This window comes from Amblyomma maculatum, chromosome 10 (assembly GCF_055883805.1).
Source record: "Amblyomma maculatum isolate TAMU_Amacu chromosome 10, ASM5588380v1, whole genome shotgun sequence".
Lineage (NCBI taxonomy): Eukaryota > Metazoa > Arthropoda > Arachnida > Ixodida > Ixodidae > Amblyomma > Amblyomma maculatum.
Window position 1 is genome coordinate 88,744,659 of NC_139353.1, and position 12,860 is coordinate 88,757,518.

The 12,860-nt window shown below is 44.9% G+C and overlaps 1 protein-coding gene across 1 annotated transcript in view; it reads right to left on the reverse strand.

Moving 5' to 3' along the window:
* LOC146176969 (uncharacterized) overlaps positions 1-12,860 on the reverse strand; it is a 38,171-nt gene that overhangs the window by 22,689 nt on the left and 2,622 nt on the right. The window contains exon 2 of the mRNA XM_084581059.1: positions 501-646. Coding sequence (XP_084437185.1) covers positions 501-646 — 146 coding nt within the window. The remainder of the gene's footprint in view (positions 1-500; positions 647-12,860) is intronic.

Below are 12,860 nucleotides of genomic sequence, written 5' to 3' on the forward strand. Positions count from 1 at the left end.
CTCACAATTAATATAAATGAGACAATCTGGTTACCTAGCCAATTTGAATAAATTTTTCTGAAACGATTGCCAGCGCCCTTCGGCGCACCCTTTGTTCAAGCAGAGCGCTCTGTTCCTTTGCTACATTCCTTTATTCAGCGTTCTATGGGCCTAGGAGATTGTTCCAAACAAATGTTTACTTTCAATCCACTCAACACATCGTGAAAAGTGCCTGTTGGCTAACCACAAAGAATTAACTGTAGGTAGGCACTATAATAAAGTACCCTTGGCCTTCATTAGAAACGTGATTAAAAAGTGCACTTTTATGAAGTCTTTACATACCAATGCCATATAAATTCGTAGAGCTTCATGTGTGGCGTACTATCCAAGTTTAATCTGACAGCCAATTCTTATAAGCTGGCTCTACGTTTTCTATGTATCGCTAAAGACAATGAGGCCGGTACAAAATTCCTCGTGCATTTGATATTTGTCAGGCTCTGAACACTGACTCTGACTCTTACCTGATTTGTGTAATCGAGCGGTAGCTTACTTTATGGTTGAATGCGTTCTTTGTTTTATTAATAAATGTAGTCCGGAGGCACATGCTTTTAGACTCATCCCAGGCGGATTGTGTAGCTGCGAGGAGCAGGAAATCTTGACCAAGCCACTGCAATAAAAATGAGGCGGCGTGTATTTGTGAACTGCAATAAATATTCAATAGTATTGCTTTGCAGTTCATCACCTGCATAACTACGTCTATACTGAAGGAACGCTGCATATTAATCGAAATGCTTAAGATAAGTTTGGCTTTCTCTAAACCACAATTAGCTGATTAGATAGGTAAATTAGCCCTTGTGGTCAGGGTTTTTGGCATGGAATATTAAATATATTCAACACATTCCTTAATTGTCTTACCTGCCACGCGACAAAGTTGTGAAAAAGAAAAAGAACTGTGACACCTGAAGCTGTTTGCAGGCGCCTTGGCTAAGGCAGCAGCACTTGCCTCTAAAACGTATTAGCATAAACCAATTCGAAACATGCCGTACCTACTCTGTGATTGTTGTAATGGTTTGACAAGATTTTGCTTACTGGATGAGACACTGCGAGACCGACAAAGTGATTGGCCCTCAGTCACTTTTATTGAGCAGCACAGAATTGGAAGTCCATATGTTGCCAGTTCGAATTCGTATACGAATCTGACCTCCAACCTCATTAACGCAGATATCACCTCTAATCTCACTAGCGTAGAATTCAGAAAGACTGGCATGGCGCATCATTTATCCCTAAACAAAGGATGGTTGTGCCATTGTTTTGAAGAAAAACCGAGAAATCTGCAGCCACAACACAACTTGGTTGTGATATTTTGCGTGCAGATGGCGCGTATAAAAAGCGATATGGGAAATGACTTGGCCATGGGCTTTTCATTTTGCCTGCCGTCGTTCTACTGATCGATTCGGTGGCTGGAAAATAGGGCTTGTGTTACTGTTGTTGGGGCAACTAGCTTCAAACCTATTGCTAACTCTGAAAATTATGAGAGTTTCTGCTCTACAGGGGACAGATCCGACAGTAGGCGGATAATCTGCAGCCAAATTCAGGCCCATATCTCTTTTCCTTCTGCAAAATGCTTAAAAGCAGTTGCCGCTAAGAAGCCCACTTGTGCAAATATAACCAGAATTTCTTAAAAATTGAAAACTATCATGAAAAAGACAGCAAAAAAATCTGCATTCTTGCCCGTTTTGTGAAGTGAGTAAAGTAAGAGTCGAGCCATTACCAGGTGCGATCCCTAAGCGTATCGAGTAACATACGCAGAAAGGTAATAGTTCGGACAAGATGGTGAGGAAAGGTAAGGTTACCTATTGCGAGCATCAAGGTTCCAGGCACTATCCTCGAATGAACGCTTGCATTTCGCACACGCAATTTGAGCGGGTTCAGAAGACAACCACAAAAAAAAAAAAAAATATTGGGCACTCGTCGCGAATTCGCAGGATTCACTTCTTGCAAAAGGAAATAGTTCCTTCAAAGCAAAATTGAAGGCCTCTAAGTACCTAAATAACCACTTAAGTGAAGCCCAGGAGATTGTGAGAGACATGGATCTCATAGCATGGCACTACACTGCCGTTTGCACTCTTACAAGCGTACCCTTCTGTATAGTCTGGCAACAGAGATAAATGGTGATATAATCCCATATCGAAGATTAAGGGTCATTGAATGAAAATGTTGGAAATGCACACTGTTAAATTCTTTTTATTAAACACTGCAGCAGAGATACCCTTCTTTAATGCAGTGAAATTTACAAATCCTTGCAAATGCACACCTGTCTTACTGCAACAGCGCTACGTTCGGTGTATATCGCAAACTCGCTAAGTACCTGCGACACCTCCACCTATAAGCTTTGTATCGGAAAATCCTTGGGAGTGGATTCGAAGCCATGAGTATATCGTAGGACGCGAGTAGGAAACGCTCGTCTCTGCCACCGCTGCCTATCACCTCGGACGGCTAACTGCCGCTCTCTCGCACTTTGGATTGCATGTTGTCTTCTTATTCGATCCTTGCTCATTGGCCCAAACACATCGTTATCGCATTATGTCCTTAGGGTTACTTAGCATTCCAACACCTTTTAGTTCATCAGGACTAAGGGTTCGTTCAGAGATGCTTTTGTTGAAGCCTAACATTCGGGTTCCAGCCTGAGGCCGAAAACGATATTGAACGTGACATGCCTTCGCACATGTGACCTTTGATCAAATTAGCTAAATCATAAGCATGAGTAGCGCGAACACAATAAAAATACAAAATGGAGATAGGAGAGAGCATTGAGCTTGCAACTTTACTTGAGAAAACTGAAACCCACCTGTACACAGAAGGCATGCACCCATCAAGGGTAATAATCATGCAGCGTGACATCCAGGGCGCGCCAATAAACTGAGAACCACATGTTATGCAGGTTATAAAACCAGATAGCAACTTGACATTGGAAAAGCCTAACTAGACAGTATTTTCGGTGAAAAAAGCCAAACAGATGTGTGGAAAAAAAGATGAGAAGAAAAAGGAATAAGGGCGCACGAACGAAAGATGAATAATGTGCAAAACCAAGGTTGAGTAGCCGTGAAAAGATTAACGCCCACGATGTTTTTCTATTTTTTAAACATTTTTATTTACAACCTTCTTGAGAAAAGAATTATACAATTGGTTTCTGCTCATCGCATCTTTGTTCCCTGAAAAGCCGCTTGAGCACAAAACAAACTTCCCGATTTCGTTTAGTTCATCGGTCTTGCCTTTATTTCGCACTATGTATGTTCACATGTAAGGTATTATTACTTTACGCACTCTCCGCTTGTAAAGCAAGCTGCCGTGCCGCTATATATTTTTTATATGCGTTCTTCCACATCGCCACCCATCATGTTGTTCTTCTTCGCCCCTTCCCTTTCCCCAGTGCAGAGTAGCAGTCCAGATTTCAATCGTTCCGGCCAACCTCTGTGCCTTTCATTTGAATACATACATCTATCAATTTATTTAAGCACTTTCGGAGATGATGAAGATGTACTGGGGCAGTCCTGATGGCGAGTATGCCCCTGACGGTTAACTGTTGCGGCTACGTCGGAGTGTGCGTGGTAACATTTTGGAGCAGCGTGTCGGCTATGAGACGAGAGTGGCCGCCGGCCAAATTATATCAATATGCTATCCGAAGGAATCCCTTGTACAGCAGCACAATCAGCATCCACTGTCGTCGTTCCACAGCCTCATAATCCGCGTACCTTTTGCGGCACCAATGTAAGCTATGTACGGGCACGTCAGTAAGCATGACAGACGGGGCGCGGACCTAATGATTGCAAACCTCATCTTCGCACAGTGGATACGGCGCGCGTCTAGTTTACGAAGCGCGAAGATGTCACATCCTGCCATATGTGCATAGAGTAGAACCTGAATCTTATTGGAAAGCCGATTGGACGGAAGCGAAGCGCTAAGAAAGACCTAGCGTCACGAGCAGAGTCATCAACCGAATCATATCTGTCTGCATACAACACATCCTACCTCTATGCCGCAAAGTATACAGCACCATTTCCGAGTCTGATAAGGTGCGCCAAATCTGAAAGGGAATTCATGGCGCCGCATTTAACCACCTCCATTGTAAAGACTGTGTGACGGCCAACTGCGTTTTTGAGGTATGTCGGCGGTTGGAGCAAGCTAAGCACCGTCGTAATTCTCCCCGCTTCGACTGCTTGCCAAACGCAGCTCCTACGTCTCCAAGCCAGGATCTTCCAACATTGCAGCAGCCGTCCCATCTGCAAACATGGAAGAAATGTTCGTAGAGAGTAGGAGGCTACGACCCCCGTTGCATTCACCCCTCAGCGGGAGTTCCTAATATAGCCCTGAATCAAGCTGTCATTCGAAAGTAATTCGCGTATATGGGCCTCAATGCTACGTAAGCCTCAACTCTCGTCAGCCATCCGCGCAGCCATCTTTCCATCCCACCGTTCCTTTGGTATCTGCTGCTGCTCCTACTGCGCCCCTCCCAACGTTGTACTGCTACCTCTACCGCAACTCCTCAAAATGTCTAAACTCTGACGATCGATCCATCTGCTTCTTCTGCTCCCGTGTCGGCCACATTTCTCGCCATTGCCGCAGTCGTTGGTTTCCGCCACTTCGACCTCGCTACTATCACGATCGCAACGACGACTAACGACCACACGCAAAATCTTCCCGTGGTACGCCTTCCCATAAATTTAAATCTGCGTCCCCGCGCACCTCCTGCCGCTCGCCGTCTCCCACTCGCCCCAACCTTGCCGTTGATCATCCCCCCATTCTATGGCTCTCTTCTTGAAAAATTACCGATGCAGATCCTGGAGGTGACGCTGCATTGAAGACCTGGTCCGAAAATCCTCTGCTGACCCTCGTTTATTGCCGCAACCTTGTAGATATATACGTGTATAGTGTTCTTGTTACCACACTCATCGACACTGGTGCTCAAATTGCCATCCTCAGCTCTTAGTTTCGCCGCCGTCTCAAAAGGTAGTCACAACCACCGATTCATGAGGTGTTTGCGTCGCCGATGGAAGCGTTGGCGAAGTCATGGGACTGTGCACTGCGCGCGTAAGCATTTGCTGTAGCACTGCCCCTGTGCTCCTTACTGTCATCGACCGCTGCTCTCAAGATGTGATCCTTGGTATCGAAGTTTTAACGGCCCACTCTGCCCTGGTTTATTGCTCGAGTGGCCTTCTTCACTTAGACCTCTTGTTCTGCTCCTAACCCACAGATATCAAGTCATGCCTCCCATTCACCGAGATTGTTCGCCCACTGCCCGAAGCTGCCATATATGTTCCTTTGGCCTCCTTCCCTGCCATTCTTGATGACATATACGCCACCTGCCCAATTACTGTTGTATTTCTGCATCGCAACGTTATCCTCAATACACCGTAGTTATCGTCATGACTAACCGCACCTACCTTCACTCCTTAACTTCAGCCGCTCCGTCCGTTTTATCCCATTGAATTGCTCTGGCTGACCGTTTGCGTTGGCTGCCTTCGAAGTTGTTGCCCTTGAATCTGCGCATGTGTCTGAGCCACCGGTACAAGCTTCTCTATACAACTTTCTTTCCGATGAAAGCAGCAGAGCGATAGATGCTCTTTCCTTCTTTTCTTTTCGTACAGCGACATATTTGAAATTAGGGCACACCTTTGAGCCCACTCATCAGTCGTTCGTCATCAGTCGTTTCTTGTTGCATCAATACTGATGATGCCAGCCCTATTCACTGAAGGCCTTATCGTCTCTCCATTGTTGAGTGCCACCTAATATACAAGGAAGTCTACAAGATGCTGACGAACAATGTTACTGAGCCTTCCTGTAGTCTCTGAACGTCGACTGCCGTTTTCGAAAGAAGAAAAATCAAACTTGTGGATTCTGTGTCAACTATCTCCACGTTATTCAAATATTAAGGAATACTTTGAACGTGTCTGAACGCATGCTATCAACGCCAGAGTTGGTTATCTTCGATGTTCTGTTATTCACTCAATGTTTCCGATTATGAATGCTGATTTCTCGTTCTTAAACCTGATTGCTGGCTTTTGCATTGTTATGTTGTTAACTTGCCTTCTTGTTGTCTATAAATTCAATCCTGTAAAGGTCCCAAAAGGGAACAAACAGTATGTTCATATAAAACAAAACTAAAAGCCCGTTTAATCTCTTCCAAGAAATTACGACGCACTTGACTGCTTTCAGGGGGAAAGCTAGTTTTCTTCCGTACATATGCATTCCGGCTATTTAAAAACAGCTGTTGACAAACAGGGTCGCGAGAAAACCGCATTTGTCAGTTCAGTCAATTCAAGGTCATGCCAATTGGCATTGCTAACGCTAATGTGACTTTCGAGCACATTATGGATTCGCTCCTCTGTGGCTTCAAATGGACGACATATTTATGCTACTTAGATGACGTTGCCGTTCTCTCTCCCCCGAACACAAGACACCTTCACTGACTTTCTACGATCCTGGCGGCCTTTCGCCGCGCCGATCTTCAACTTGATGCCAAGAAATTCAGCTTCGGCCACCGCCAAATAATAATCCTGTTCCATTTCGTTGATGCAACTGGTGTGCAGCCGGCCTGAATAATATCGTGCACTTCGAGAATCCCCTTCTTCATGTAACACAGTTGAGTGGTATTTGATGTATTCTCGGGCTGTTCTCCTATTCCGCGCCTTCATTCGGAACTTCGCAGATATAGTCTCCTTACCTCCCCTCTTCAGAAAAACATGAATTTCTCCTGGAACCGTGAGCAAGTGCCTACCTTCAGAACGCTTATTTCCGCGCTCTCAGATCCCCGTTCTGGCGCAATTCGACCCGTCTACACCTACTGAACTGTACACTGATGCTAGTGGTCAAGGTATTGACACAATCCTTGCCCAGCACCACCACGGGCACTTGTGATTTCCTATGCTTGCCGCCTGCTATCTCAGTCCAAGCGCAACTACTTCAATACTGAGCGCCAATTGCTCGCCCTTTCAATTGCCGTATTCTGCCCTTATTTGTTTGGGAGGCTCCCCAGCATAGTGACGGGCCACCATGCCTTTTCTCAGCTGCTTTTATTAAAGGACCCTACTGGCCGGTTAGGTTGCTGGGCCTTCCGATTACAACCATACATGTTGACTGCTATGTACAAGTCAGGCCGCTTACATCAAGACGCCGCCTGCTTGTCCCATCATCCCGTCTATGCTCCCGAACTGCCTGACCACACTGCTGAGGACTGCGATTTTCCATATCGGATTTTCTCCGCACCGGCGTTGAAGAGAGTCGTGAATATTCCTTGCGTCCTATCATTAACATCTTCGCCGACAGCTCCCGTCTATCCGTCTATACGTTTGGGCTGCATAACGAAAAATTATTCTCACGCAACGTGCGTTCAGACGTTGTAGACCTTTTGCTTGTGGTTCCGACCAATCTCCTCCGCTCTACAGCCCTAGCGTACCTTCATGACGCCTTAACGCAGCATACTTGGAAATGTCGGGTGCATAGACCAGTATTCTATGACGATTCTACCGGCCAGGTATCTACCTTTCTGTTCAGCCCAGTTGGTTCCTGAAACCTCTAGCAGTTCCAACTGCGTTGTTTTGTTGTGTCTGTCTCGACCTTATTGAACAATTTCCCATGTCGACCTCATTGAACAAACTGATTGCCATGGCAACTGATTACACACCTGGTATGCTATACGAAGAGCTATCCCCACCAGATGTGCCTCCAACTTTGTAGACTTTCTTGACTTTCTTCTGCATGACGTCATTTTGCTTCATGGCACTTATCGACAATTGCTCACCGACTGCCATCGCAGCTACCTTTCTCAAGTTGTGTGTGACATTTGTCGCTCATACGCCGTGTGCAACAAGATAATAGCAGCCTACCATTCACAAACGAACGGTCTTACAGCGCGCCTAAATCGCACACTGACCGACTTGGTGTCAATGTATGTTTCTGACCACCACTGTGAATGAAATATCTTTACTTCTCATGACATTCACCTGACTTCCTCACGCCATGATACCGCCAGGTACTCTCCCTTCTATCAACTTTTCGGCCGTGATCCTTTACTTTTCTTCGACACCTTACTGCCTTTAGACCACTCCTGATTGTACGCCTCTGATTTCATCGCCCGCGCTGATGCCGCCAATCATAAGGCTCGAGATCGGCTAGGAGCTTCTCAGCGCTTTCAAAATCATGGTTACAGTGTTGAACACCAGGACGTCCACTACCCTCCTAGTTGAGTTGTACTTCTTGGCTCCCAGCCAGACGTGTGGGCATATGTGAGAAACTTCTGCCTCGTTACATCGACCCTTACCGCGTCTAGTGGAAACTAATCAGTCAACAACGTTATAATGCTCTGCCCCCAAATCAAATGGGAGATTGAAATAAAAGGCTGATTAGACAAGCTTTTGAAAGGTCTATAAAGCACATTTTTCGTGGGGAAGGGATAAGGACGATGATTACTTTGACGATGATAATAATGATGCATTTAGTTGATAATGGTAATGAGAATAAACGTGATACACCCTGTGCACCACCAATGCTTAGGCTTTGCATTTCTGCACTGTAGATTCCGTAGGACTTTCGATATTCTGACTTTCCGAGCCGGAACTTAAAAGTTCAGTAAAGGTACCGCTTGACTAAACCGGGGGAGCGGTCCATTATCATACCACGTGACTCGCCTCAGCTGCGACAGCTGCTGCCACCGCCACGCGCAGCTAAGCTAAGCTCCTTCGATCACTCGTGCAGTTTTGCAGGCCGGGCCTACTAAGAGAATGGTAAGGCACAGAAACCAGGCAAAACAGTGTGTAACCTTGCTAAAATAGTGCTTCCGCTCGTCTCTTTATGAATAACAGTGAAACTAATGCTAGGTCTTATTTTCTTTCCAAGACGTTTGCTCCTCAGCAAGAATAGAACAGAATCACAACTAGATGCTAGTGAAACACCGGCGATAGTGTAAACATCATGATGCATCGGAAGTTTCAAGAATATATTTACCCTTAGCAAACAGTTTTCCAAGTTTTCCAATTTTTTCCAAGTTTACTATCAAATATATTAAACATATAATCTTATTCCGTTTCTTAGACAATATTCGAAATATATTTTTAAAATATGCGTATATATATATATATCTAAACGCTCGGGGTGGACCGACGTCAGCGCCGCGAGGCGATAGTCACTGGATGCAAAATAATGCTCACGGCACGTTTGCTACTGCGGACAGCTGGCGCGCCAATCGCTTTGGCTGCTCTTTTGCTTCTGCTTATTGCCGCGTGGACGGAGTGCTCCCTGCGGAGGAGTTTCTGAGCTTTGTGCTTGCCGATGCGTCCTCCCAAGCCGTGCAATACTCTCTGCTGTTTTTCTGATCGCGAGAACCGAAAATTGCGCGCTAAATTGCTGTGGTTGGCGCCCTTGCGAGTTTATTATGAATGATGCGGATCTATCAACTTTTACATTATCAGAAGTTTGACGCGCTTTCAAAATATTTCTACATAAAATCAAAGGCATTCTGTCCCAGCAAAGACGTCAAAACCAAGCAGCAAGCCGAAAATTCGCAAGTAGAGGCCGTAAAGTTTAGCAGGAAATCAATCTGTCGCGTGAAATTGTCAGTTCGTCCTCATTTTCGTACTCTTCCACTCTCCTTATCGGTTTACTTTTTGCGGAACAATTTCCCTCGATGTCCTGCTTTTTTTAGTCCGCTTTGGAGATCATACATGGGACGAAGCGAGGCAAAAGTGCTAATTTGTGACCAAAAAAATATAAGCGTGCTATCTAAGCTAACAAGGAACACATTTGCTATCCTGCAAAATGCGTAAGGATAGCAAATCTACTCGTCTATGCTAGCGTTTATTACATTTTGGAATATTCTGTTTAGGTTTTTACTGCCGCCACAACTGGTTCGCAGGCAATCTTTAGGTCATGTTTAGAAAATGACTCGCGTGTATGCCACATCATTTACCCTTATATATTTATGAGAGGTATATGGCCAGTAAATTGCCACAATTACACAGGTTATTAGTGGCGTCGTAATACAGAGGTCTTATTTGATCTGGCTAACCCGTGTTCTTAAACGGGAGCTCCGTTCGCGCGGCGCACAAACGAGAAGGCAAAAATTTCTACACCGGAGCTGCATGCATATGGAATTTGTCAAAGGGTGATAATCTGGAGTGCCCTGCAATAAATAACCTTGACACTGAAGACGAGGGGGCGTGAAACGATGATAAAGCGCGAGATCTTTCGTGCAATTCAAACAAATAACGAAAAACAGTGTGGGAGTGTCAACGATAATACCGCTAAAACCGGGTGATAGGCAATGCAATTAATATTAGAGGATGACGTGTCATCAAAAGTATTGCGAAGCCAAGTGTTTCAGGACCATTTTGTTTAAATGCCCCGAAGAGTGGCCGCAGACGAGCGTGCTGCCATAGTGTATATGGCTCAGCTGCTGAGCCGAAGTGAAATCCCTGAAATTACTGGGTGGTCTGTTTATACTGTCAACCGCATTATTCAGGCGTTTAGCGACGGAGTGAGATAGTAAGATGCTCCGCGTGGAGTTCCGGAGCACACTAAAACGCCCTAAGATCTGATTTTCGCGGCTTCGATTGATGATCCATTTCTCACGACGCGAGAAATACGCGACGAACTCGGCCTATATGTCAGTGAGAAAACCTCGAGCAGAAGGCTCCATAATGCTGGAATTCCAAACCGGGCAACCACTACGAATCCAGGACCTTACCCGCCGCACCACCGCCAGCAGCTGGATTTCGCAGAGGCTAACGAAAAATGTACAGCAGAAGACAGGTTCTACATCGTGTTCAACAATGATGCAAGATTCTGCACATGATGGAAACAGTGCCAGGGAGCTTGGCGTCCTGAAAACCACTGATATATTTTTGAAGCGTCCTTTTATACCTGTTGAATGGATAAAAAATGGTCCCTTTTTTCGGTTACGAGGAGTGGCATATCTTTGACGTGTGGTAGAGCGGGCGCACGGCTGTGAGCCTCTGGGGTGCCATGAGCTACCAGGGCTTAGAACTCACCCACATCATTCAATGCAGGATGACCGTATAGGCATGCATTAACTACTAGAGAATTTTATAAGTCTGCTCCGCCCTGGTTCCTAACCCTATATTCTCGACCAGTCTTGAATAATGCTTTGATGCCATATGTGTTGGATAGGCCCTTTCCGTAAGGCTGCCTTTGAATTCAATACGATCACGCTTCAATACACACGCAAGCCTTCGCAGGCAACAATGGTGTAATGCAGATTCTTTAGCCAAGCCACAGACCCGACCTCAACATCATCGAAAATGTTTGGGGCATGATGAATGCAATGGTCTCCTGGCGTTTAGGCTCCAGTTCAGCCATTTCAGACTTACTCTGGGTTGCGACTCTGTAGTAACGACAGCTTCGGCAGGCGAACGTAGAGCTAGTGGACGCGCTTTATCAATCACTGACGGAGCGCATGGAGGCATTAACAGTGCTTGTGATGGAGCCACCCGCTCTAGACTGTTTAAGTCATTTTTGCATTCTTTTTGTTTTCTGCTTCACCTAGCCAGAATCAAATGTTCCTACCTATTTCCTTTCCATGCTGAGACGGCGGAATATTTCTTTTTGAAAGAGACAGCGTGTGTGCATGAGTGTAACATGCAAATATTTGATAGAAAAAAGCTCAAAACACGATGTTAACGAAACTATGTCCCAAAATAAAGATGAATCTGAGTTATAGCACAAAGCATAACAAATGTTTTGTACATAGGGTCTCTCAGTTTTCTTACTGCCCGAAGTTTAGGCATATAAGGGGATTACTTTGAAGCATACCACAGAACCGAAATATTTTGTTACGTGGACGGAAATTCAATAAATCTCGCAAATGGCGCTAGTTGTGTCAGCTTAGCGCGCAGTTTATGGTTCCCGCGATAACTGCAAAGAGCGTTGCCGGAGCCCTGGAGGCCGCATAGGCGATAAAGAAGCTCAAAAACGCCCTCTTGATGAGCTGCGTACTACCATCCACAAAGTACCGAGATCATTATCACGCGTGGATGACTATCGCTCCGTGGCGCTGACGGTAGTCCAGGCCTGCATCATTCTGTCATTGCTGTTAAGTCTGTCGGTGGCTTTACATATGCCTTTGAAACATTATGGCAATGCATTAAATATGTACTTTTGTAAGTATCAAATAATTCGTATGAAGTACACTTCAAGTATTGCTCCTCAAAGAAGGTTATCTTTAATATGTGAGATTTTTCCTTTAGCTATAATGTCTGTCGCAAGTAGAGTCTGACTTGACTAATAGTTTTATGCTACTTAAAACGAGTAATCGTGTGAAAGCACTCAGAATACGGCGCTAAGAATAGTTGGCAAACAAATATCTCATGCATAAACCTCATAAGTAGTGACACACTGACATCTGTCAGGGACAAGGTCTGTTGCTACACGATGCCTAATGCTCCCTTTACGTGCCATTAAACTTCCACACGCACGCATGCAGCCGGAGATTTATCACATAATGAACAGGGCTAGCAAGGTTAAGGATATACTTCCGAATGAAAATGCTTGTAATGTCACCTCGCGTGAAGATTGCAAAAGCTCGATCGCAAGGAGCATGAAAAAACCGACACACATTTCGACGTAGGTACATAAGTGAATAATACCCTTTTTTGTTTCTTCTTAGCCAGCTCTGAAAGCGCTTCGCGTATTTGTACTTTTTCACAAAATTGATGAGTGTATTTCTGATGCCGTTTCTGTGTATTGGTTTTTCTTTTTTGAAAAGTGCATTTTATTTCTAGCACATTTTAACTGTATCCGATGCATAATAGAAATATACGTGTGGCACATTATTTGTATAGTTCCTGCTAGCATTTTAAAAAAATTCATTT